Source organism: Acanthopagrus latus, chromosome 10, assembly GCF_904848185.1.
Source record: "Acanthopagrus latus isolate v.2019 chromosome 10, fAcaLat1.1, whole genome shotgun sequence".
Classification (NCBI taxonomy): domain Eukaryota; kingdom Metazoa; phylum Chordata; class Actinopteri; order Spariformes; family Sparidae; genus Acanthopagrus; species Acanthopagrus latus.
The window spans coordinates 15,684,825-15,712,479 of NC_051048.1; the positions used below are offsets into that span (position 1 = coordinate 15,684,825).

General features: G+C 42.2%; 3 protein-coding genes across 5 annotated transcripts in view; 1 reads left to right on the plus strand and 2 right to left on the minus strand.

Moving 5' to 3' along the window:
- dock11 (dedicator of cytokinesis 11) overlaps positions 1–3,568 on the minus strand; it is a 65,047-nt gene extending 61,479 nt beyond the window's left edge. For both annotated transcript variants that reach the window (XM_037112303.1, XM_037112302.1), the window contains exon 1: positions 3,254–3,568. In XM_037112303.1, the coding sequence (XP_036968198.1) occupies positions 3,254–3,358 (105 nt within the window). In that variant the 5' untranslated portion in view covers positions 3,359–3,568. The remainder of the gene's footprint in view (positions 1–3,253) is intronic.
- A 1,131-nt stretch (positions 3,569–4,699) lies between these two features.
- haus4 (HAUS augmin-like complex, subunit 4) lies at positions 4,700–8,175 on the minus strand. Its single transcript, XM_037112440.1, has 9 exons — positions 7,980–8,175; positions 7,631–7,770; positions 7,205–7,336; positions 6,725–6,865; positions 6,399–6,495; positions 6,121–6,266; positions 5,788–5,918; positions 5,629–5,697; positions 4,700–5,494 (listed from the first exon to the last, which is right to left on the minus strand). Exons 1-9 carry the CDS (start codon positions 8,044–8,046, stop codon positions 5,308–5,310), a joined length of 1,110 nt encoding a protein of 369 aa, XP_036968335.1. The 5' UTR covers positions 8,047–8,175; the 3' UTR covers positions 4,700–5,307.
- Positions 8,176–10,854: 2,679 nt separating this feature from the next.
- fxr2 (fragile X mental retardation, autosomal homolog 2) lies at positions 10,855–27,217 on the plus strand. Of its 2 annotated transcripts, none has more exons than XM_037112189.1 (17): positions 10,855–11,575; positions 14,336–14,388; positions 15,359–15,452; positions 15,967–16,038; positions 17,969–18,117; positions 18,390–18,483; positions 18,788–18,904; positions 19,013–19,183; positions 19,298–19,376; positions 19,513–19,670; positions 20,204–20,290; positions 22,894–23,113; positions 23,208–23,387; positions 23,789–23,983; positions 24,092–24,199; positions 24,408–24,496; positions 24,604–27,217. In XM_037112189.1, exons 1-17 carry the CDS (start codon positions 11,525–11,527, stop codon positions 24,712–24,714), a joined length of 2,028 nt encoding a protein of 675 aa, XP_036968084.1. In that variant the 5' UTR covers positions 10,855–11,524; the 3' UTR covers positions 24,715–27,217. The 2 variants fall into 2 exon arrangements, with proteins under 2 accessions (XP_036968084.1, XP_036968085.1); XM_037112190.1 differs by having other exon boundaries at positions 19,513–19,622.
- Positions 27,218–27,655: the final 438 nt, after the last annotated feature.

Below are 27,655 nucleotides of genomic sequence, written 5' to 3' on the forward strand. Positions count from 1 at the left end.
TTACTAGAACTGTGTCGCCATCCAATGAAAACTACGTATCCCCAAAATGTCAACACGAAAAACTCCCTGCCTCAAGCACTGTGACAATGCAGAATTTTACATACATTTTTTTCTTTGCTTTAAAAATACATTTATCAACCCTCCATATACAGAATTATATACACCCTCAGCAAAAGCTTCACCTAAAAAAAATGACCAAATATAGAGATGTATGTATGCATGAGCGGACTCAAGATGTATTTAATCCTCAGAGGGTGGCATTCCTGTTGAGCTGACTATACACTGACATGCATAGTTGGTTGCACAGTCACATGGACACTTGTGTTTCTGTGCCCTCTACGATCTAGATGTCAACAGTGCATTCCTCTAGAGTGGTTCCCAAACGTTTTTCGTCATATCAACTGAAAGCAAAGAGATTTCACATCCCTCCATCCCATAAATAGACTCCATTTGTAATTACAAATAACAACACAACGCTGGGCAAACTAACTACTAAAGGAGCCAAGTTGAATTTTCATAAATGTGAACACACTAATAGACACAAGGCTCCAGAGCTGTACTGAAAGTTACTTTTAAGAGCAAGATAGACTTATTTAGATTCCACTGACCTATCTGCTTGATGAGCTTCACCTGATTTAGGTCTTCCCTGTCTACAATCTGTTCAACATGCACACATCTTTAATCTCGACAGTCTTGCGTGCATCAGAGCAGAGTTTTTAATTGCTCAAATAATAAGGCTTATTCACAGAACTGTTTCACAGCAGATACTTAACAGATGGAATTAATGACATTAATGATGGCTCTGTTCTGGCAATAAGTGCAATGAACCATTCAAGACTTACGTAATTAAATACACCTGCTTGGTCAAAATGTGGTCATACCCATGCTCCCAGTTTGAGGGCTGCAAATAACATTAATTTTCATTATTGATTAACCTGCTCATCATTTTCTCAGTTAATCAGTTCATGAGTTGGCCAATAAACAATCTGAAAATGTCCAATTCTGTGGGTATTTTTTAACTGGCAGTCAAAGTCCAATGAATGTTAAGTTTACCATCATATAAGACACTGAAAAGTCAAGTCCTTAGACTTGGAACTAGTAACTTCTGGCTTTTAAGAATGAATTTCAATGAAATTAGTCGATTATCACAACAGCTGCCCAAGTATTTTCTGTTGATCGAATCTAATAAATGAATAAATTGATCATCGATGCTGTTGGAAGACCAAAGCTGAAACTGGACGTACACCTTTTGTATAGTACAGTACTGTATGGTTAAACTTTTGTCACTTTACCCACCATGCTCAGATAAGTAGCATTTACTTCCCAAACAACAAAACAGCTGGAGGCTACAAACATCTGGCGGGCCAACATTGGCCCACAGACCCCAGTCTGAGCAGCCCTGCTTTAGAATAATTGCTCTATGATAAGGAGTAACAGAATATTTTAACTTTAATCACACTTTTGGAGGTTGGAAAGTTTGGAAAGAAATATGCTTTGTCATTTTCTTTGAAAGTAATATATAGTGATCCCAGTTTAATCACTGATCACTCGGACGGAATAGCTGAAGATAAAATCCTCTCAAATTTGGACTCTGTGATCTAATGTGCATTCATTGAACCCTTGCCCAAGGTAGTCTGAGTCATTAAGAGACAATCATACTTCCATATTGTTCTGCTGTTTCTTTTACAATGTTTTATTTGACCTTCTGCTTGGAAACTCTGTATAACCTGCTAGTTTGGTTGAAAACAAAGGCACTGAAGGAGAGACTTGGGAATAAGAGTGACTTTATCGAGATGAAGAAGCAGCTCAGACAGAAACACACAAACACATGCAGTCACAGAGGAAGCAGGGTCACAGAATGCCCCGAGGGAATCCCCATGTGAGGGGAACACGGCCGGGCCATGCAACAAAACGGCGTTTGTTCTCAGCCATCCGTTTACTTCTTGAAATGAGCAGCCCAAAACCTGCGACTCTGAAGCACAGCAGGAGACACACGTAATAACACATGCTTACAGTCTCAAACAGACACACACTCCCAGCTCTGTTGCGGAAATGAAAAATCACAGGTTTATGGCGCTGATAACCTCTTTGCGTCACGCTCCTCCTCAAGATGATCATCATAAGACCAAAGCCTAATCCTAGGGGAACAAGGGTTTATCTCTTGTCCAAACTGATCCAGCTGCACTCTCCAAACAGATGAAGGTGTGTGACTGATGTGCTCTGGGTTCAAGTTTTACATCATGAGAAAGTGGATGTTGGGTTTAGTTACTACAAAAAAGAAAAACAGATCTGAAGTGACATCATCAGTGGAGAGTTTCTAGACAAATGTCGACCCCTTTGATGTGCTCACATATGAATAACTTCACACACACACACACACACACACACACACACACACACACACACACACACACACACACACACGCTGTATCAGCAGGATCCCCAAAGCTATTCATCTCAAGCCATGCTGTGCCTAATCCCGCATTATTGCAGTCTGCTCCAAGCCTCCATCAGCCGGCAGCATGGCTCTTCACTCAGGAGGAACAATACACCATTAAGATTTTTTTGTCTTTCCTTTTGCTTTACACACTCGTCATGAGCAATACATCAATTATGCAGACATGCATCATCTGCCTTCTATTGCACAATGTGGAAATAAGGAGGCACACGCAGACTGCTCCGAGGCAGAGACAGGGAAGCCATGCTGCAGCTGTCCAACTGGCAGCACTCCTCGTCCGCCAGCACACAAAAGGAGCCGCGCAAGACTGAAAAACCATGTGTTCCTGAGGACAATGTCACACTATTCTGCAACGCTGTGAAATTTAGAGAAAAAAAAAACGGAGCCGACACACGAGGAGTTCAATTAACGGTGTTATAATGTCTCTATAATGAATTGCCTCTTAACGGCGGAGGGAACGTAGTGCTGCCAGTAAAGCCGGTAACATTATTTCAGTTCATTCAGAGAGGGCGTCACAGAAGCTAATGTTGTAGGTTAAGGTTATTGGGACAAGAATGAAACTGGAAAAGCAACAAAAAATAATAATAATGATGTTTTAATTAAATGAAAGAGTATGAGGAATGTGAGGACAAGCCAACAGGAATGATAGGAATGCAGAAAGGAGAAATTAAGAAGCTTTACTCCCCTGGGAGGACAGGGGGAAGGGGAGTTAGCAAGCTAACCAGTTAGTTAAATTCTCCCTGTTAGCTAAAATGACCGCCGCCGGTCCACAGACAGTGTTCATGCTCTGCTCACCACCAGGTCCACGGAGCTCCTCACAGCCTCCGACACGCTCTGCCTGACTTCCGCGGCCGTCCCGGGCTTGCTTAACCTCTTTGTGAATTTTCGCACCTCAGACATGGTGCCAGTCTCTGGTTATAAATCCACTCCGTGAGTCCCGGTGTGATAATATGAGCATGCCGCGGTACCGGACGGAGCGGCAGCGCTGTTGTGTGACAGCCAGATGTGGGTTGCGTTGGATGTGAACCAGCCAGCGGTTCTCGTAGCGAGGCGGGGCCGCGGCTGCTGCTGCTGATGAGAGAACAGAGAGGGGTTTAGCAGCGCGAGATGCTTCACTCTTACCTACTTCCGTTTGTCCTCAGTGGAACAGACTCAACCAAAGATCTTCAATGTTGCGAAGACGACAGTGGGCGTTCACCTTACATCCTCAACCACAGCGAATACCGAGATACATTTGTTGAATTAAAAGAAGACACAATAAGAAAACATATTTGGCTTTGTCTCAGGTGCTTAATACTATCCTTTATAATACTAAAACGATTTAATTTCACAAACAGTTGTAAATCGGACAAATTTTAATAATTTGTCCGATTTACAAATGTTTGTGAAATTAAATGTCACCTCTAAAGCAGAAGTTAGAGCTAAAGCTAAAAAAGCTAAATAAAGAAACCTGCTAGGAGTTAACCATATAAAGTAAAAGTGCAGAGTTATTGTATAGTTTATATTATTATTATTGAACTACGCTGATCCTGACACATTAAAGTGCACTGCCATCTTGTGGAAGATGTTTGCAACTGCAAAAAAACTATTCGTGTTCTCAAATTCTTCTTGACAGCAGGTTTAAATAAATAGTTTAAATAATTTGAGTTACAAGAAAACTGGATTCCATTCAATAGAAGTTATGTTATTGGCTTACATACATATGCAGCACATACACCAAAAGTAAAGAATTTAAGACATGTCACTCCCTTTGTATACATTTGCTTCCTCAGTGTACATCTCCTGCTATGTGACAGGTAGCATTTCTTAGTATTTTAATAAATAACAAACATGAAAATTGCTTAGACAGTTTATTGATGAAAAGACCAAAGTAGCGAGAACTTGTAGTTTTATTTGTCTTATGCAAGGATTATTTAAAAGGCACTGTTTTACAAAAGACAACAATTTAGCAGCATCTGTACATCAACTAAGGCTGTAAGTTGTTTTCCAAGACACACAAAGAAACACATGTAAATGTATATATGAAAAATGTGTATATACACAAATAAATGTGTGTGTGTGTGTATATATATATATATATATATATATATATATATATATATATATATATATATATATATATATATATATATATATATATATATATATATATATATATATATATATATATATATATATATATATATATATATATAAATAAAAAAATAAACACACATACACACAAGAAAGGACATAACATAATTTCAAGAAACCTGGTGATACTTTAATTTATTTACAAAGGAATGCACTCCCAGCTTTTGGCTGATTTGTCTGTGTCCTGATACCTGAGGTAAAGCATACCGTAACACCTTCATTTCAGTTGAAATTAAATCAAGTTACTGAATAAAAATTTCACTGTTTGAAGGAAGCACATTTTAGGGCAAAAATACTTTGCATTTTCATTATGAATATAGTGATTCTCACTTCCTTAAGCTGATATAGAAAGTAGTCAAATGTGACCATGTTGTCACATGCAAGATAGTTCAAAATTATTGTGTTAAACTGCATCTTACTAAAAGAGTCATGAATACTAAACTAGCCTTGAACGCTAAATGGTTTATGTAGAAAGAAAGAAAGCAGAATTACCATGGTGATGCACTGACGAGGGTGGACTATTTTAAGAAAACTGAACTTACTGAAGTTAATAAACATTAAGTTTGAAGTGCTAGTGGGAGCCTGTGGTTGGCCCACTCACGACTGTGTTTACTACATAGTCCAAAGAGTTTCTTTATGTCCAAATGCCAGCATGTCATTGTGACAAGTGACACTCAATGAATAGGGAATGTCTGGCTGTTTTCTTTCTTTCATCTTCATTTGTCGTTGTACTGCGTGAACTCCTTCAGGGCCCAATGCTTCATTTCTATCTCTTGCCGTAACCTACAGTACTCCTCCGCCAAGACCTCAAACTCTTTGCCCAAGATCTCAAAGGAGGCCAGTTTTAACTCGACAGACTGTTTCTCCCCCAAACAGGCTTTAAGCTCAGAGTCCAGCTTCTCTCTGAAACAAGACACAACAGCAAAAGATTGTTTTGAGACAAGGATCAGCCAGAATGTAGAATGGAGCGATACAAATAAGATAAGAATTACTGGACAACAATAAGAAATCAGTCAGATGAGCATCAAGCCTCTTGCCTTATTTTTCGATGAGCAGATATTGAGTCAGCCGTGTACGTTTCCAACTGAATTTCCACCATCTCAGTCCTTTAAACAAAATAAGAGAAAATGTATGTAAGACCTGAAAAGGGAGCACCAGTAAATCAACAGTATGAACAATTATTGAAGCAGACTTACTTAATCTTCTGTAAGACTAATTCACATTTTCCCTCAAAGTAGTCCAACTTCTTCCTGTCCAGATCTGTCTGCATCTTCAGCCTATGGTCCAAAATGAAAGACTGGAGAAGCTGAATACACTTAATCAGTTCCTGGACACACAAGTCAATAAGGAGGGGAAAAAAGAAAGGAAATTATTGTTTTTATCTAAAGATTTATACATGTATACATATGTTTTTCGAAAAACAATTTCCAGCGACCGAACCAGCAAAAAAGCACAGTTTGCTCATAACCATATAAAGTGAATAATAAACTTGTTTTGGTTAGCTACATGTTGATTGATAAAGCTCTTACACAGAGGTAAAGTTGAGTTTGTCTTTGCAGAAGAACTGCATTTTCCCGGCAGGTCTCTTTCAGACTCTCTGCTCTTTTCTTCTCTTTGTCCAGCTGGGCTGATAGATGAGACAACTTTGTGTTCTTCAGACCATCACTCTCACTCTCTGAAAAAAAGAAAAAAAAAAGTAAACAACATCCTTTATTTCCTGTCAGTGCAGAACAATGGCGTGATATAAATGTACTGAAAGTGAGAGAGAATTTGAAGGAACATGCAAGTAAGTATCTAGATACTGTACCCCATTCAGGTTGATAGTAAGAAAGAAGGCCCCAACACTTCTTCTTCAGGTGTTTCTCCAGCTCCCTGGGAAGACTCTGTTTCATTCTTTGAACATTCTGGTAAAAATTAATACAGCATCACTGGAAAGCATCAATCTGCAACATCTGTGTCATACTACTGAATTATCTGTCTACTGATAAACAACTTGTGTACGTGCAATAATACTACTGTGTGATTAACCATCTATCGATTAATTATTTCATTCTATACAAGTTCACCCATAACACCTAAGCACCAAAGAAGTAGGTAGGTGAATGTTTTTTTTGTTTTTTTTTTATAACTTACCTTCTCTGATGGCATGAGCTCCATCACCTGTTGGGGGTTCAGGCCCAAAATAGAAGGTTGGTCCTGGTTGGTAGTGCTACTGGGATCCAGCTGTCTGATACACTGAGACACCAGCAGAGACTTCTCCATCGTCTCATACAACTTAACACACAAACACACACAGCAAGTGATATATTGCCGTTATATTTTTAGCATCAGATAAAGTGTCATCCCACTCAATTAAAAACACTGGTAATGTCTGTCTCCTAGGCCACCACAAATAATCTTTTGTCACTTTGGTAAACGAGAACATGCAGTGTGCTGTTTACAAATATATTACATGACAGATTTGTGGATAGGGAAGATCAAATGCCTCGAACTGTGAACTTTAGCTGCAATGTCCAAAATAAGCTGCCTTGCGTGGCTTTACTGTTCACACGGTATCCTGCAATCAATCTCAGCTGTTTGTTCACTTGTGGACGGTGCAACGGCGAAATGTACCATGTTCTGGTCAGGGGGTACGGTGGCATGATGCTTCCTGATACAATGGTCCTGGATCATCTCTTGGAGCCCTTTGTGGAGACTCTCGGAGCGCAGCCAGAGACGCCTCTGGCACTGCAGCTTCTGCTCAGCCTGGAAAAATGCATTTGGAAGTGCTCACAGAAAAGCTTACAACTTCTGGCCAGTGCAGCAAGACAGAAGTTCCATCTATCTACTGCAATTCTTAGTTTTACCAGTAGAGGTCGGTAAGTGATAGACTACTTACTTTGTAATAAAAAAATAAAATACTAAAGAACTCTTCACAAAGTGCAGCAATCATTTAGTTGTTTGGTATAACTGTATACATTCAGCTTGGATTACAAACCAATGAGCTTGTACGCTAGCAAACGTGAAAGGTAACTGTGTGAGTACAGTGCCTGCAAATACCTTGTCCAGCTCCGTTTTCAGTGGGACAGTGAGTCCAGTTTGGTCGACATGTTGTGACAGGGTGGCCAGGAGTTTACAGAACTGAGGGTTCTGGGTCAGATCCTGCTCTGCAATGTCACACAGAGGGAAGGAGGCGAGAACTGGGCGGGAGGACATTAAACACACGTTACTATGAGTGGTCAGACATAATGACATAATCGGGACACACAACAGCACAGCACACCAACTTCAACTAAATGCAGCTATAGTTTCCCCCCCAAAAAATAAATAAATTAGGTTTTAAGCCACAATTTCTCCATTTTGTCAGAAAAGCTGACAAAACGTTAAGCTAGTAAACGTGTTTTCTCACCCCGTTGATGCAAGCTGTCGGTCTTCCCAAGCGACGATATATGAGTAGATTCGGAAACAGCGGACATTTTAGCCTTAAGTGTGTTCCTGATATTTCCAATTTGTGATTTCTGACGACTTATCTCACTATCAGGAACGCGACTTGAAAGAAAGACTGCGTACTTCCTGAATCAAGTTGCGCGCGTGTGCAGGAAGCCTTCCTATTGGCTAAGAAGTGACCCATGTGATCACCACAACCTGCCAACGAGAACTGCAGGCCACTCGCGAGAACGCGCACTGTGAATCCGACAATTATTGTACTTTTAATAATTTCAGGGAAAGTTAGGCTACCGTTTAATAATCAAATATTAACTTTTACATTAATAAGACTATATTGTTGAGTCTAAATTTCTATCAGATTGAGCGTTTATTCTCTGAATAAACGTTTAGATCCCAAATTTTGCATACATATATGTCTTTTCTACACTTTGCAGATTTGGTGACATGACAGAGATTACAGAGACAATGTCTTCCCCATGGCTAAACTGAAAAGTATGAGACGTCCCCCTGCACATCACCCTAGGTGACATAAGATGAGACCACATATACACAGTTCATTGTCAGACTGCACCTTCACTTATGTAAAATATGTCCACTCTCAGAAACATTAGGCCATTAGGCCATTTTGCAAGCCTGGATCATAACAAAGCACTTCATACTCTGAGAACTCTCAGTAAGAACTGGACAAAGAAAAGTACCTTTGACAGCAGTATAGCAGTCACCTTGTTCAGCTCTCTGCCCCCCTCAGTTTAGATCTATGTAAAAGTCTTGTGCTTGAGGTCTGCACTGGCAGCCAGATTCACGATCAAAGCCATCTAACAGAGGTTTGATGAATGCTCAGAGTATTCCACTTGGTGGACTACGAATGCTTTCTCTCGGCTAGAGAAGGCGTCTTCTCTACAATCCATAAAGTGCAGCCCGCTTGGATGGGATGGAAGAGGGACTTCTGGAGGAGAGGGTCCCTCTAGATCAGGGGTGTCAAACTGATCCAGTAAAGGGCCATGTGGCTGCAGGTTTTCATTCCAACCAAGCAAGAACACGCCTGATTTGGATCAGCCAACCAATCAGCCAACCGAGCAAGAACACACCTGATTTGGATCAGGTGTGTTCTTGCTTGGTTGGAATGAAAACCTGCAGCCACATGGCCCTTTACTGGATCAGTTTGACACCCCTGCTCTAGATGAAGAGATGGCCACTAAAGCAGATTGTTGTGAGGCTACATTGTGGGACAAAACCACTTTATTAATAATACAGTTTTCTATGTGTTTGTTTTGTCTTTGTTTCTATAGTTGCCAAATAGTTTAGTTTGGTAGTGACAATTTTGGTTGCTTTTTTAATCTGATGAAGCTGACATTTTAACTTTATCTCGTACAAAGCAAGCGTATCAGCATCATTTTAGATGAGGTGATTTCTTGCCCTTGGCTCCAACCATTGACATGGTTGGTTGTTGTTGCTGTAGTTGCCAGTAAAGGTAACTAGCTTTAGTGGCAATATCCATCTGCAGGTCTATTCTAGAGCTTGATTCATACTTAAATAAGTGGCCCGATTGTGTTTCCCCTTTCCATTGACACATTGTCAGTCATTTTTGCCAACAAGATTGTCTGCCCTTGCTACTTGTTCAGTCAGGGCTGGTGACCGTGGATGACTGGGTTTTTGCCATCAGAGCCCTCAAACTCTGAGACTGTCCGAGATTAGGCTCAACGCATTACCTATTTTAAAATCATTGCTTAAAACATATTTTTATAGAAAAGTCTGTAACTTCAGTGCTGCCATATTTTATTTTCTTATATGTAACTACTTTTTTCTTATTTTTTTCTTATATGTAACTACTTATATTTTCTTATATGTAACTACATTTTTGTATGTTTTCTTCTAATTCTTTTTAATCCTGTGTATTTTATTAAGCTTGTTTTGATCTATATATTATTTGTAACCTTGTCAAGATAAGTGCTACAAAGGTGGAGTAATTATTATTATAGGAATCATCTTGTCCTATTCTTAATGAATAGGGAGTATTCTCGTTCTGTGTAGTATTCCCCCCATGACCTCTGCCCTCTGTGCTACTCACAGCTGTTCCTCTCAACAGTCCCTGCCCATATCTGGTCTTCTTGGTGCTGCATTAGACTTAGACTTAGACTTTCTTGTATCGTCATTCGAATTTCACTTTACAGTGTGATGGGAACGAAATTTCATCTCAGTGGCTCAGAATAGTGCAGGATAAAAAAAAAACAGCAGCATGTATTTACAGAAAGTTTAAGTAATTAAAAAGTGTAGCCATACATACTATAAAAGATTTTTTTTTTTACATTATTGCTGCTTTATAGGCATACCGTTATATAACTTTGACCGCACAGTTTTATATTTTAATTTAGTATCCTACAGTGATAACATGTGGCCAGCTACAGTTTTTTGGGTTTACACAAGATGACAAGATGTCCCAGTAAACATAAAAGGAACTCCCTAATCCTGAAAGGGGCTTTCCCTTTTCCAGTCTGAATTTTTTTTTTTTTTTTCCTAGCATGTGATGTAACTTTTGCTTGATACATACCGTAATATATATAGTAGCTACACTGTAGTGGTGTTTACACAATAGCTGGTGGTCCTCACTCATCAATGAGTGGGCAAATTTAGAATTGACGCGGAACAGCGCCAATGGATTGTGTTAGGATGCGACTCTCTGGATTTGATTGGTCACATTCATGGACCAGCCCTTATTTGCTAAACCAATTAATGAAAGCTAGACTTGATTGCTGATATCTTTGACCAATCATTAGCCTGGTTTTCCTAATGGGTGGGTCTCTTTCGTGGAGGGGTGGGGTGTTCGAGGTCATTCAGTCCCACTCTGATTCACTCTGTCGGCGTGTGTTTGTGGGGACGGGTAGTTGGAGTAAGGAGTCGCCGGGCGGTAGTGCATCTCTCCAAACGCTTTTAGGGAAAGAAACGCCGCTGAAAATTGCACCACAGACTGAAGAAACGACCCCCGGTGACTACTTCTGGGAAATTACTCAACGCAACGACTGCGCCACACGCACAACCAACAAACGCAACCAGGCTATCAAATGCTAGCCAGCTAGCATCCCTGAAAACTGACGGGATCAAGGTGTTGATAGCTAGCCTCCCAGCTAATTATCCATCAGCTAGCATCCTCCAGCCGTAGCATCATTAGCTTGCTTTTTCTCCTCGCGCACGTCGAGACCTGGCCGTCGCTCGTGGCGGTGCCTTTCAGCTCGCGAGCACCAAATCCCTCATTCAAACAAAAACAGACAACGGAGCTTCCTAACTAGCTGCTGCTGGAGACAGCGTCTGCGTTGCATTAGTTGACACCATCACACCCATCTCCCCAACCCCTTTTCCTCTGCCCCTCTCCCTCCACCCGAAACACTGGAAATCCACAAGCGGCCGGATAGCGGCGAAGGGCCGGCGAAGCTGGGGGTGGTAACGTTACCGGACTCGCACGGAGTCGTAACGGCTACAGACAAGCTCAGCCGTGGGGATCTACCGACGAGTATGGACGGGCTGGCCGTGGAAGTTCGCGGCTCGAACGGGGCCTTCTACAAGGTAACCTGGCTACAGGCGTAGTTTCTAGTTGTCCCAGTTAAAAGTTTTGTTTCAGGAAAACTGTGTGGTTTCGTTCTACTGTGCCCAGTCCAAGCTAGCAATCACTTGAGTACTGTTAGCTTAGGGCCAGTTCTGACAATCAGGGATGGTTTTGCGTTCCATTAGGGTTGCCATTGTGGGGTGGGTAGCTAGCAGCAGCTAGCTGTTAAGCTAGGTACACTTGTCATCACCATGTATGGCCTATATTTGGTCGTTTTTAGCAAATGTCAATATGAATACAGGCTATTCTGTAGGAAAGAGAGTCCCATTGTTTCGACAGGGGATTCATTGCTTCTTTCATATTCCTTAGTCTGAAATTGTGAGATCCAAGGATTTATAACTGAAGCGAGCTGCTAATCATACAACTGTTTTGCACTTCCAGCGTACAAGTACGATGGGATGCTACATCAAAGCTCGCATAGTTCGTATTTGTTTTGTTGCCCAACCCATGTTCTGGCGGCCCCCACTGAACCTTGGATCTCGTATTTATTGCCCAGGCAAGGAAGAATTTGAGTGTCGGTTTCTGTTTCAATTCTGTCTCATTTTCAAAAGAAAGTGTACTCTCATATGCAGGCACATGACTTAAGGTCTTTGTTGCTGCTGTGTCACAGCTTGTTTTCAGACAGCAGACCGGGGTGGCAACTGTGTGAATTTCAAATTAAATTCTGCGCATTTAAGTTATTAAAATAGGCAGCATCAACATCAGTCTGACAGTCAAACAGATTTGGGTCTTGGTGAACATTGTGGCCCCTGACAGAATTTGGGATTTCATAGAATGTCAGTTTAAAACCTGATGCAGGTAGTCCCACCCGGAGGAGACTCTATGACAGCTGGGGATAGACAAATAACCCCTCTCATCTCCTCCCCATTTTCTTTTGTGATAGCTCTTATTTCTTTTCTTGTGTTCTGTTTGAAACACTTTTATTTCTCCATGTGCTCTTCTTCTCTCTCCTTTCTTCGGGTGTTCAGCTGGTCATCCGGCCACATGGCGGTTTAGCGATGAGCCTATATTTACTCTCCTCATGCTGCTTCACCTGTCGTTCTGTTTTACAGGCTGACAGTTTGGCTCTGGCATGAATGAACGCTTTCCACTCATCTCCGTTACGTCCATCATCTCACAGCTCTCATTTAGTGGACAACACTTTAAATATGCTGGTGACATTTCAAATGTCATATTCCTGGAAATATGTTTTTCTTGATGGGGTGAGAGAGTGGGGCTGAAAGCGTTCTTGCTTTTCTTCCTGTTGTGACTGACACACAGGGTAAAAAGACTCAGCTTTTTGAAAACCTTGCATTCACCTTGGTGCCAGTCTGAGGCTGTCAATGGTATTTTTTTAATACTTTTTAGACTATGACTCAAAATCATTTTATTAACTATCACAATAATACAGTACCTGTCTGTCTCAAACCAGTGAAGCTGGTAAAAGCTTTTTTTATTCTGTTAATTTTCCACATGTATTTCTCGTTTTGCTAAATAGCTTGCAAAAAGTCTTTTTCCTCTTTTATTTTTTCCTCTTTTATGTATATTTGATCATAAATACAGTATTATATCTGAACACTATGGGTACTTGGTTGGAAAAATTACAACTGGTCCGTCTTTCCTGAGAGAGGAAGGTTGCAAACCTAGCTCCTCTGTCCTGAAACGTCATGGTGCCCACATGGACCTGCATGTGGATCTGGCCCGAGGATGAAGCACCGTCACTACAGAGATGCCTGTGACCCCTCTCGCCCTAACATTTCAACCAGTCATGTCATGCTAGGAGAGGGCTTGCCTGCCCTTTAACCTGGTAGCACTTGGTGAAAGCAATACTCAATTTGACATAACACGCACATGCAGCTGTCTCCTGATCACTCTTTCAATCAGACCTGTTGTCATTGCTCGCTTCTTCTAGTCTGTTTTAGTGTCAGTGGGAGCCTGTAGTGTAAGAGATGGACTCAAACCAATTGTGTTGTTACAGAGGCAGTAGTTGTAGTTGGTGACAGCTGCCTAAAGGGTGTAAAACAAAAAACAAAACTGAGACAAAACCTTCCCAGCAGGTGAATCCACACCCACTTTCCTAACCCCCATGCTTGCTCTTAAGTGAAGCCACTGCCGGACTTCTCTGTCCCATATATGGTAGTGTCACACTGAAAGACAGGCAACACCCACCACTTTCCTCCAATCTTCTCACTGCTCACCGTTGGGGGACGTTGGTCAAAGTTTCAGGCTCCTGTGACAGATTTGTGGATGGTCATGCTGGACAAGTAACATGTTGAAGTGATCTCCCTTGTAATAGTTGTGTCTGGCTCATCTGCCCATATGGGCCGGGCTGCCTTTCCCATACACGTGCCCTCATGAACATGCCTCTTGTACAACTGTAGCTTTCTGACTTGCACACAAATGCAGAGCTCGTGCATCTCCAGTCTGTTTTTGCGCATGTGCGCGTTTGAGAGAGATTTTCAGGCTGTCTGTGGTGTCAGGAGGAGTCAGTGTTCCTCGTCACTTTATCCAGCACAGAATTCACAGCCAGAGAATTGTGTCAGCGATGTGATGCCTTGGCTTCCAAAAAGCCCTAGATGCTCCTTTTTCAGCCACAGTATTGGTCTAGCATGGCTCACAAGCCAGCTGTCTCCGTTGTTTACATGCAAAAATCAAATGCTCACACAGCCCCACCCCTCCCCACTGTCTCTGTCTTTCAGCATTCATGGGAAAAAAATTCCATCTCTCTGCTTTTCTTTCAGGGTTACATCAAAGATGTCCACGAAGACTCTCTCACAATTGCTTTTGAAAACAAGTAAGTTTGCTCTATTAGCCTCTCCTATGAGTTTTAAGATAAATAGATCAGATGCAGGGAAATGAAGCTGTCGTAATTAAGAGTTAAAGCGACTCATCTGGGCGATTGCTTTACCCACACTTTCAGAATTGTCCTTTTCAGCACCTGTGCTTGGCATGCAGCTGTCCATACATGTCTCTAACAGTTTTTACCTCCTGTTCTGACCCCCTCCTGCCCTTGCTATCCTGATAGCATGCTTTCCTCTACTACTAGCCCCACCTACTATCCCTTTCCACCCCACGCAACCCTCTGGTCCCTCTTTATCAGCTTGGCTCAGAGTGTAGAGCACAGTACCCCTAAAAATAGTGATACGAGGTATGCAGGGTGGGAGGGGTGGCAGTATGGTGGCCTGTGTCGATTTTGGGATTGTTCCTACCCCCTCCCTTCTCCTTTTACTTTCCCTGAGCACATGGTGTTGCTTGTATAAGATGGTGAATGAATAAACACCTTTTGGTCTATAATGATAGCAATAAGACTTTTAAATGAATAATCATCCATTAAAGCTAGCACTCAGAATGAGTTTTAGAGTGTTTTCTAGATATCAGTGCTGAATGAACACGGAAATTAGTTGGTTTTTGTGTGTCCTGAGTTTCACCTTTGAAACTCATTTACTGAACTTTATGGCACCCTGTTGAGCTATTTCCAAGTTCGTATTTAATGGAAAAGGACATCATACAATGAACATAGTCACTTACTGTCCAGACACAGTTCCTTGAACTTGCTCATTAAACTTAATGAGCCATTTTGATTTTGATTTTCATTATGTCTGTTAATGTGCTGCGCAGCAGTAAGTGGGTAATAAGTCCATGTCATTGCAGCCCCAGTAAGACATGAGTGAATGTGAGCCACAGTTATGTACTAGTATTCAATTGTGTTCGATGTGAGTGTTGATAACCAGACATGTGTCTCTCTGTGTGTTGTCTCACCATAGCTGGCAGCCAGAGAGACAGTTGCCCTTCAGCGACGTTCGGTTGCCTCCTCCAACCGACTATAACAAGGATATTGGTGAAGGAGAAGAGGTGGAGGTAAGGCCCACTGCCTTGCGTCTCTCCGACACGCCACCTATCCCCTCGAGTGTTCACTAATCTAACACCTCGGGGCTTTGTTGTCTTTGCTTTTCATCAAATGGAGTATAATTAGCTTGTATTGACTTTTACTGATATGTCCTGGCTTAAATAAACGTAAAATTAAACTATATATTTAACATGTTTGTATTACTGTAAATCAACCGAACAGCTTTAGTCATAAATTGAAATTAGTCTTTGTTTTGCAAATCTCTGTATTATTTTTTTAAAGGTCCTGTAGTTTTTCTTGACATATTTAGCATTTTGGCAGATCGCACAACACTTTGTATTGATACAGAATGCATTCTGTCTGCTTTACTAAAAACTAGGCAGTAGATTGGTAGGATCACATCCAAGACACGGTGTAAGTCTGTTATTTGCTTGTCGTCACATCTCATTTACCACCACAGGCACAGTTAATGGGTGTAATAGCTGTATTTTTTAACTCAGCTGACATTCATGTGTCTCCTTACAGGTCTACTCCCGGGCCAACGAACAGGAGCCATGTGGCTGGTGGCTGGCGCGGGTCAGAATGATGAAGGGAGAGGTGAGCGTTTGCAAGGAACCAATGGACTTTATCTCTCAAAAGTGAACCAACTGAAAACTGAAACTTGTACACGTTCTTTCATTGCTGATGCACACTAAAGCAGTCATCTCTGTCAGCGTTGCCATCTAGTTGGCTAAGTCACTTTATTGGTATTTCCACATAGTGAAACACAAGTAAGAGGACACTAAATACTGCCATCTCTAAGAGTCACCTGAAAATTAGACTGTGCATGCCTTCAAGATTAATCGTAGAGAGCCAAAGTACCTGCCTCCTTGGGGGTTCCTTCATGGGACTTTGTTTCAGAAAAAAAAAAGTTTAATGGTGATCAACACATAATTGTTTTGATCCTTAACATGAAGGCTGTGTATTATATAGTAAATTACATTGTCTTGCACAGTATACATAACTGAGTGCTCTCACACAAAACTAATGACACTTGAGTATCCTTAAGATAAACTACTACTTTCTTGAGTTGAAAATTATTTTTTAAACTGGCAAATTAACAGAAAAGAGAGAATAAATGTGTACATCATGGCACAAATCGATCAAAAGTGTATCTGTCTCATGCCACTACTACTGTACATATTTCTGAAATAAGGTCCCATGGTGGTCCACTGGAAGGGGAGGGACTTTGCCTTTCTAAATCATCAGATCGCCCACTCCTACACTCCTATTTTGGAGACATGTAGTTTGCTATACTGGTGTTTTCAAATCCCCTGTCCACCTCTGCATGCTTCCATTAATTTACACATCACACACTTGACAGTAAATAACAAAGAAAAACATGATGTTTTGTTGTCTTCTCATGTCCAAAGATACATTTTAAACGACCCAGGTGTTTGTGTTTTAATCCCTTGTAATTTGCCTAATCTCCCACAGTTATTCAAATGCTTTGGAAACACCAATGCTCTGAGGATGTGTTGGTTCCTGAGTTATAGTTCCTGTAGCTTACATTTCCTGAGGCTATTGAGTCATAATGGACTTATGTCATTGGGAATATAATACCTTGTGTTAGTGATAAGATCCAGCTAGGCTAGCTTTCTCTCTATTCCAGTATTTAATCATCAGTAATAGAGGCTACGCAATCATCTTTTACATTGCCTCAGTGTTCTGTTGTATTATCTGTAGCTGTTTATTGAACTCTGAGTACTGCTGGATGCTGGATGGAGAGTAAATACAAGCCTTGTAGTAAGATGACTATTGCACGGTGATGAGCTCAAAGAGTCAGTATGTCCTTATGTGGTCTGACATTGTATCTTCCACTGATATTTTTCACACACCCTGTGTTTTTGATTCACACCGACTTGATGTGTCAAATTGGATTTGCACAAAGCCCGGTCCAACATGCACCGTTGATTTATTTTGGTGTATTAATTTAATTCGCCGATCATTTCAGCCAGAATGGGATGCAGGTTGAAGAGTGGGTCAGTGGGATATGGAAAGGACAGCTTTGTAGTGTTACTGTGCCAGAGGGGTTGCTGCTGGTGTAGTGCTGTTATTTGGAGCAGTCTGATAAGAGCCTGCAAGAATGTCTACTATTGACTGATGGCTTTAATTCTGTCCTCCTGAGCATGGAGTGTGCAGTGTTCATGTCACTGGCTGACTCTCTTGCCGGTCTCCCTTTTCTTTTGCCATATTTTTTCATCCTTCTCTACATCTCCCTCTGGTACACCTTCTTTGTTCCAGAAATTGGGAAAAAGTGTAGTGTAGCCTCATTAAAACTAACAGAGTCAAGCTATAGAATATATGATTTTGCAGCGGAAAAGACAGGTTTTTTTTTAAATGGACTGAATATAGCAGTTCAGCTCAGTTTAAATGATGGCTAGATGGTGTTTTTTTGGGGACGGGAGGTTATCTGAGCTGTTAACCATTCTTGTCTGATATTTCATGCAACATAATTGAAAATCTGTGTCTCTTGTGCTATTTGCAGTTCTATGTGATTGAATACGCGGCATGCGACGCCACATACAATGAGATTGTCACAGCGGAGCGCATCAGGCCTGTCAACCCCAACAGCCCATCCTCACGAAACTCCTTCCACAAGGTCCCAATCCCTATTCCAGAAGACCTGAGGGACATGTGAGTGTCACATGTTCATCCTGTAGATTTTACTGAATTAACATCAGCATTGCTCCAAGCCTCAGACCTGGGCGCTTGGCCAGAGAAATTGCAGGAAAAAAAGTGAATGATGAATTAAGTTTTTCTTGTATTTTACTTGTGCAAACACCTTTCTTTGAATGTCAAGTTTTTCCATCATTAGTTGTCTCAGCGAGCAGTGGTGTTATGGTAGCCCGCTGGTGCCAAATGAATAACTAAGCTGATTCTCCTGTGGTTTGTTTTCTTATCAACAGCTGTGCAAATGACAACATTCATAAAGACTTCAGGAAAGCTATTGGAGCCAACTGCATCTTCTACAGTGCCCAAACACATGAACTCATTGTGCTGGTTAGTACTCAGAATACACACTTCAGCTTGGTCACACCTCATCAACAAGTCAATGCTCTTGTTACATTACCACAGTTTGGGAGATGCTATTAGGTGGCGATTTAGATCCAGCCCATGCTATATATTTTGCCACATCATGCTTTATTATACTCTTGTCCCATATGCAGAGGTACTCTTCAATTTATTTATACCTAAGTGTGTAAAAAACATCTTGAATCCATATTTTGAGCAACTTTGTCATTGCCATTATAGAGTACTCTTGTACTGAATTGTGACTTATTCTCTCTTTTTATTATGTTTGCAGTCTACAAATGAAACCACAGTAAAGCGTGCAACACTTCTGAGCGACATGCATTTCCGCAGCATCCGTACCAAGCTTATGCTAATGTCCCGTAATGAAGAAGCCACCAAACACTTGGAGGTAAACGCACTCTTTTGACATTTGATATTTGAGACAAATTAGAAGCCTTAGCGAAATGTTTTAGCTTACACATTTGCACTTAAACCACTTCTGTGTTTCCCCTCTCAGACAAGTAAGCAGTTAGCATCAGCATACCAGGAGGAGGTGAAGGTCAGGGAGGACCTAATGGGCCTTGCTATCGGCTCTCATGGTGCCAACATCCAACAGGCAAGGAAGGTGCCCGGTGTCACAGCAATCGAGCTGGAGGAGGAGAGCTGCACATTCAGGATCTATGGAGAGGTACGTTGCCCAATGAGCTTGAGCCATTGTATGTCCTGAGTATGTCAGCAATTGTCCAAATGTATTGATGGATGCTGCAGTGTAAAATGCTTCACTGTTTGTGTTGTGTTGCAGACTCCAGAGGCAGTAAAGCAGGCGAGAGAGTATCTTGAGTTCAAAGAAGACTACTTTCAGGTACCCAGGAACCTTGTAGGTGAGTGAACTGCGTAACATTCCTGAGAGATCTCATTTTGTTGACAACAGCAGGCTGCTTCATCACCACAGCAAATTCCTTCTTACTACCCATATGTATTTTCTCATTATCATGACATTCCTTATCTCTTGCACAGGCAAAGTCATCGGCAAAAGCGGCAAAGTCATCCAGGAGATTGTGGACAAGTCGGGCGTGGTCCGCGTCAGGATTGAAGGAGACAACGACAAAAAGCTTCCCCGGGAGGAGGTAGGCAGGCAGGGGGCAGGCAGGGACGACACTGCCAGCAGCAAAGAGGTGAATGGACTGTTCAGCTTGTCTCCCAGTCCCCTACAAACCCCCCTATCCCCTTCGCCCCCCGCTCTCCAAAAAGCAAAGCTACTTAGTTGCAGCAGTGTAGACGTCTGCTTTGACACTCTTCCGTTCTGCTGCTTTGTCTCTCTTGTTTTGTCACTGGCACACTGTTTTCATTGCTTTCAGTACACACAGCCCACTGCACAGCATATGTCAGTTATGTTGGGCATGTGTGGGCACTATCTGTCTGTAGTCTCTGATGGGTAGATATGTGTCTGTTGAGTGTGCTTTGTGTGTGTGTGTTTTTTTTTTTTTCTTTTTGGGGGGGAGTTTCAAATTTTTTTAAGCATACCAATTATTCCAGAGAGGGTCAGTTAACCACCACTTAAAATGTGATTTTTGAGTAAGGTCTTAGCTCTTTCCAAGTCACTGATATCTCCCCAACAGTGGGGCTCAGTATTGAAAGTCATGATTATCTGCTTTGTTTAAAAAGACACTTAAATCTTCATCTCTACCTCTCTTTGTGTTTTTATCAGGGCATGGTTCCCTTCGTGTTTGTGGGAACTAAAGAGAACATCAGCAATGCACAGGCTCTGTTGGAGTACCATGTGTCCTATCTCCAGGTAAGTCAATCCCCTATGTTCTCCAGTAGATGGCGGCAATAATTGTTTATCTGCTCATGTCAGTCAAGAAGCAGATGGAACATGTCAGTATTTCTGTCTTCTGTTCTCTTAGAATTTGTATCCATAAATGTGTTTCTTCTAAGAATATCTGGACATTTAGTCAAGGGAATATGTCTCTTAGAGGCACACATCCCTTATGTGTCATGTGAGGTAAGGTGGTTGTTGAGAAGTGTGGGCGTATGTGGAGGGTCATTTTTATATTGGTCACCTGTCTCCCTCCTCCTGCCCTGAACCACATGGGGAAAGCTGCTGAGAGCACCTCATTTTGCCCTTACCTCATGTGCTTTTATAAATAGCTCTTCCCTCTGGGATGGGCTGAAGGGTACGCTGGAGTTTAGATTACCAGCTATCTGGACCCTCACCTTCCAAAAATAACAACAGCTCCCCTCCATGCCTCACTTCCTTCACACCTCCCTGGAGGTTCAGCTGTCGTTAATGGAGGCAGCTGTCACACCGTGAAGTGAGACCCTCTCCTCAAAATCACCCACCACTAGAACACCATGGAAACTGCTGTCATTGCATTAACACGGCAGTGCCCACCCCCCTCAACTTTGAAGATACCACATGTGGTTTAGCTTAAAAATGTGTTATACCCTGAAGGTCTTTTTAAAAAGATGACATCAAAGTTTCAACCTTTTTAACTTTATCTTGGTTGTAACTTTGTGTTTGGAGACTGCTGTGAGTGAGAGTGTTGCTTGTCACAGAGTTGTTGTAGTGGTCCAGGGGATCCCCAGCAGAGTGACATGATATGTAGTTATTCATTTCCCTTGACAACAACTACTACTCCCATTGTTTTTGGTGGCCTGATGGGGCTTAAATTAACAATCCTTTTCACTGGCGATGAATCTGTAAATTATTTTCTAGATTAATGAATTAGTGGTTTGGTCCGTATAATTTCGGTTAAAGCTGGTGAAATCAGTGTGTTGTCAGTGTTTCCCAAAGCCCAAGATGTTGACTTTTTGTCAAAGATATTCAGTTTATTGTCAAAGAGAAGAAAAGAAACCAGAACATATTCCCATTTAGGAAGCTGAAATCAGAAGATTCTTACTTAACTTAACATTACTCACCAATTCATGGGTTGTGAGAATAGTTGCCAAGCAATTTAACAGTTGACAACTAATTTAGGAATGCATGAGACAAATCTGAACAGCCAAATGGGCTAAATTGTCTAAACCAGTTTGTGGGGCTGAGAACTTTTGATCCATCAAACTCATGTGTATGCCTTTCAGCTCCCTTTCTATCACAAAGTACGGCAGTCTCTGTCCAGTTAGATTAAGAAGTGAGGGGACAGTTTCTATTTAGACTGTGTGCTGTCACATTCAGAAAATGTAATCCGTTTTAGCCAAAACGGCCCCTTCCTCATTTTAAATCTGGCTCTGGTTTGGAGAAGGACATGAATCTACACAGTTTGCAGCAGGATAATGCTTGTGTTGATAGATTCAGCTGCGTATCCCATTACAAACTGTCGCTTAAACTCAACCAGTCAGCCATCTGTCAGACATGGGTAGGTGTTTCAACAGTGGGGACGTTGGGTTGAATTTGCCCATAGTCATTTGGAACGCCTAACTTTGCACATTACTGACACTTAGTGGTAGAGCATTGGACTTTGTAACAGGCAGAAAAACCAGCCCAGGCCCACAGCAGATGTTTTAAGACTATGGCTTTGTCCCAGCTTAGTGTTGCAGAGTCTGTGTGTGGATTTTATTGGCTGAATAAATGTGTCAAAAAATTGCAGTCCATGACAGTCCACCAAGTTGGTCAGTAACAGAATAGTTATCTGCTAACTTCTAATACTGCAACAGTTTTTTTTTTGGTCCATATTTATCATTTTAGCTTTTTCTTATCATCCCTGTTTAATAGCATTATCATTTGTTTGTTTTTTTTCTAAACATGTGGATTATCTGATTTTAATAGGAACACACAACCTTTGTTTGTAGTTAAACCTGCTAATGCCTGTTGGTCAGATGATCTGCATACAGTGAAAGCAATTACAACAATGTTGGCATGGCGCATTATGGTTTTGGTACTGGAAGGGGCCCAGGTGACCTTGTCATTGTAGATGGCTCTGGAGCTTCTGTTTCACTTTAAGGTGATATGCAAGACTGGCCGCCCACTGGTCAAATTGATACTACACTACAACAAATAGGGACAGTAAGCACTAACTGCTGCTCAGCTGGTTAGTATGCCAAATTCATGGACATCTTTGACATGAGGGCAGAATTGTTTTTTCTTCACAGTCTAATGATAATTTTTGTTAATTAGTTTATTGGATTTTTGAATGTTTTAAACACCACATCATGCTAGTTGCAAAAAATCTAACCATCTTATTACCAATTAATGACTCAGACTGATACGTCATTTTTTAAGGGTATTTGACAGTAATATGTTGGTACTTAACTGCAACTTATGATAGACAACAAGATCTACAGGAGGTTGTGGTGAAGCAGATAGAAGGATTGTACTTGAAACATTTCATGTGCTGAGGAACAGGCTATGAAACGCACACTATGTACAACTGACCTCACCCTGTCTCTCCCCTGTAGGAGGTGGAGCAGCTGCGCATGGAGCGTCTCCAGATCGACGAGCAGCTCCGTCAGATCGGGGTAGGATACCGCGCTCCTCCTAGTCGAACCGGTGGCCCTGGCCCTGAGCGGGAGAAAGGCTACTTGACAGACGACAGCAACAACTCACTCCACACCTCCCGCACCTATGGGGGCCGCGGCAGAGGGCGCAGGGCCTCCAACAGTCAGTACTCTGGATATGGTGAGAATGAAAGAGCTGACACATACATTCTCTTTTGAGAATCATATGCTGAAAAATGGCCTCTCTTCACACCGCTTTTCTATGCTTGACCCAGGCACAAACTCTGAACTGTCCAATGCTTCTGAATCCGAGGATGTTAACGACCGAGACCAGCGGCCCCGTGGATTAGGCGGCGATGAAAGAGGCTCCAGAAGGGGTGGGAGGGGCCGAGGCTCCAACTCAGGACGAGGCCGTGGAGGGCCGGGGTCCAAGCCTTCGAACTCCATCAGCTCAGGTATATGCAGCTCATGTTCTCAGCAGACAAGGGAATGTACCTAACTTGTCATATTTGGTTAAACAACATTTCAGTCTTTGAGTTTTGAGCACTTTCCAAAGTAGTCATTACAATTTTAGAAAATAAGTCAAATTAAATTGTAAATAAAAATGTTTCTGATTTCCATACTGGTCATGATTTAATTTCAACCTGTTGTCTACTGAGGAAGGAGATTTTATGTGATCTTACAATATATAAGGATAAGAAATAAACCCAGACAGTGGTACTGTCTGAGAGTCAGATGGAGATTAGTTGGAGAATGTCAGGTGGCAGTCTTTGTATTAAATCTTGACCAACCACATTAAAATGATGATTGAAAAAGCAAGTATAATTAAATTACAAAATTTCTGTGGCATATCCAGTGCTGAGGGACCCAGACAGTAACCCATACTCCCTGCTGGAGGGTGAGGGAGAGCTGGCCGACGCAGACCTCAGTGAAGGCATGGGAGGAGACCGTCGCAGACGCTCCAGGCGCCGCCGCAACGACCAGGAGCCCAGCGTGATGGACGCTGCCACAGAATCTGATGGCCAGGCCGCGCCCAGCGAGAATGGACTGGGTGAGTAGACTTGACTGTTGTTTTTCATTTAACCATTGTGAAAAAAATAAATTATAACTGGGATGTCTCTGAAAGTGTGTAACCCTTATTTTCTCACTTGATTACTAGATGAGGAAGCCCGACCTCAGCGCCGCAACAGAAGTCGTCGCCGTCGTAATCGTGGCAACCGCCCAGAGGGAGGTTCAACCAGCCGTGACAGACAGCCAGCTGAGAATGGTAAGTCAGCATGTTTTTCTAGTCATTTTTCTCTTCAGGAAATTGTATTCTATATCAATGTAAGCCTTGATCATTTGCTTTTATACTGCTTAACTCTTGGCAGCTTTGTTATTGATTTATTGTTTGTTAGTATTGTTCCTTGGATCTGTATCTACACTGTTTGTGGCCTCAAGCAGTTGTTCTAACTAACAGATTTCAATGTTTCCAGTGACTGTTGCAGACTACATATCCCGTGCTGAGTCCCAGAGCAGACAGAACCTGCCCCAGAAGGAAAACCATGCTGGCGCCGAGCCAAAGGTACAGACAGAAACCACACACCTGCATGCACCTTTGCTTTTAGTCTTGATCTCATTAAGATTATTATCATTACCATTCTCACCTTTCCTCAACTTTTATACCCACAGGAGAACGGGACCAGCGCCCCGAAGCCTGAGCGAACGCCATCCAAGCGTTCCCCCAGCAAAGGCATGTCCTCGCCCAGCGAGACCCTGGCCTTGGTCAACGGGGTCTCGTAAAGAGCCGGTCACGCCCCTCGCGAACCCAAGTCTAGAGCAAGACTCCATGGCAAACTCTGTCCCTGCTTGCATTAACTTAAACCTTAAACAGATGAGTGAAAAGTACCTGACAAAATACCTGAATTCATACTATGAGAGTGAAAAAGTACAAAAAAACGACAAACGCATCTACTTAAAAACACACGTTAACGGTGTATGCTATCCTATCTATCAGTACTTAGTGCTTATTTAAAAAAAAAAAACAACTAGCTTGCCAAAAAAGAGCTGGTGGATATGACTTGATTTTTAAAAATACTGAAATACGAGAAACAGGACGAGACTTTTTTTGTTTGTTTTCGAAACGGTTGTCTTTATTTGTGTCCTTTTTTTTTGTTATGTTAATTTTGTTCATTGTTTATCACTGTCTTGGACTTGGCGGTCGCTCTCTCAACCAAAACAGACGCTTCTCTTAACAGTGTTAAAGTACAGACGAGAGATGTAAGCTGTAGGGAGTGGCGTACGAGCGGGCAGTCCAATAGCTTATGTGACGCGATGTTCGCACACTGTACCTGGGAGTGGAGACAGACAGACAGATTGGAATATTGATAGACATTGTGCCTTGAATTTGAAAAAAAAAAAGAAAAAAGAAAATAAAAAAAAAACCTTGAGATTTTTTTCCATTAAGTTTGTTTTTGTTTCCCGTGAGGAAGAAAGGGGGAGAGGTTTTCTTTCCAATTTTTTTTGGTTTAAGAAGAGAACAGACCTGAGGGAGTGATGAGTTTAAATGAGTACAGAAAAAGAGTGGCTGGCCAACGTAAGGGGGAAAAAAGTCTGGTGCCAAACACGAAATTCAAGGCGCCTGTCCTCATTCCGAGTAGAATGGACGGCGTCGGGGTCAGTGCGTGCGTGTACGCGCGTATGTGTGTGTTTGTGTGTGCACAGTTGAGATATTTGGCAACCGCAAAACTAAACTGGGAGGTAACAAAACGCAACGCAGCCCTGGGCGGGTCGCACGGTGAGGCATCTCTATTTATCAACAGGCCTGAGGGAGGTTGTCACTTCCTCCTCTCGGCTGTTTTAGTTCCTCCGAGGGTCCAGGGTGGCACCCACACAGCCTCGTAAACAGGCTGAGACCGGGCAGACTTGAACTATAGATTTAGACTATAAGAGAAACTATACCGTGCCTCTTTCTCTTGTGTCGGAGGGGTTGGCGGTGCTAGCTTCCAGCCACACTAGTGTCTTGATAAAACCACTGCAGCGCGCAGCTCCGGACGCACACGAGGGCGACCACCTTTCTGGAACGGGTGCTGCTGGTGGGGAAAAAAGGGCCTGGAGACTGCGGACTGTGGGAATGGGACAGCTTCAAATGACATGAGAGCCACATGACACACAGGCCCACGCTTACAGGTACACACACACACACTATAGGCATACACACCGGATGCGTGTAGGTCGGCGTGGTCGCCTGCGTGGCGCAAAGCAGAGGACCGCAACAGAAACCTGTAAACAAAGTGTCTGTCTTGTACCTGGCAGTTTGGGTTAGCAAATGGAGTAAGAGAGGGGACTCAAACCTCAGTGGCTCTCTGCTCATGTTGTTACTGTTGTCTTGGTTACCGCTCTCAAGTTTTTTTTGTTGCTATTTCCACATCTTAGAAAATATGAAATAAAAAATTGAAGTGAAATCTTCTCTGGAGACGAACTTTGATTTCTCTGTCTTGTGAGTTTGCAGTCTATTTTTCTAACTTGCATGGCATTTAGTTAACGAGTAGTAGGTGGTGCCTGTCCTGTGCATGAGGAAAGGGTGTTATTAATCTGACTTACAGAGCCATTGTTTCATTCACTAGAATTGCTGCTAATGTACACATTGAATGTCCAACTAACGTAGAAGCTCTACCTTGAAGAGAGAGAAACTTTATTTGTGACTTTAAAAGAAAGAGGAAAAAAAAAAAAAAAAGACAAAAACCATTCCCCGCTCGTCTGCCTGGAACGGCCCAGGTTCTGTTGGTGGACGCGAGTCAGGAGGGGACACCCACTCCTTCCCTCACAAGTTTCAGTCTCACAGAGTATTAAATGACAAGGGCAACATTGTGCATGTCAAACAAGCGTCCACATGACCAAAGGTTTTGAGAGCCAGATGAATGGGAGTGTGGTTGAACCGAGATGACCCAGATGCTGCTCTGATACATTTCTGCTCACCTGTATGTTGTGTTTTTAAAGAGTGAACGAGCACTTGAGTATTTGTACCTTGGTTCAGTTGCATGTGCGCGAGTGGAGGACGAAGCCCTATCTGGTATGTTTGTGTTTACCTTTATACCTCATTGTGTGAGTACTGTATTTCCTTATGTATCTGTATCCCTCGCGTCCTGTTGGAAGACTGCTGGCCGCTGTATGGTTGTGTGCGTGTGTGTGTTTGTGTGTGTCTGTGTGGATGCTGGTTGTACAGTCGACTCCACTCTGTCAGATTTTGTCTCTGGTTTTCTCACTCATGTTCTGATGGCAATAAAGGACTTTTCATTGTTTGGTATACATTCTTCTGAACAGTTTTTTTCTTTTTAATGTATGCCCAAACTCAAACGGCAGCCTGAGAAGATGTCAAGTTAAGATTTTCCAGGGTTTATATATATATATTATACTCTCCTTGAGAAAGATGTAACTGTGTCACCAGTGTTAAATTGGTCGCAAGCTATTTTAAGCCATCCTAATTTTGAGTTTATAGAAGCATCAGTGAAGTCCAGCTATTATTGTCATTTTTAGCATTGTGTATAACAGTTTCCTTTTACGTTTTCAGTGTCAGCCATTGCGCTGCTCTCACGATAGCTACTGTTGAGACCATCCTTGTTGTTTTGTGATGTAATTCTCGTCTGAATCAGGTACTTCACACAGCACAGTGACTCAGCAGGTTGCCGTTTGACTGTTTCTAGACCCTGCAGAGACGCCGGACATCTTTTCTCACTCCTTATGG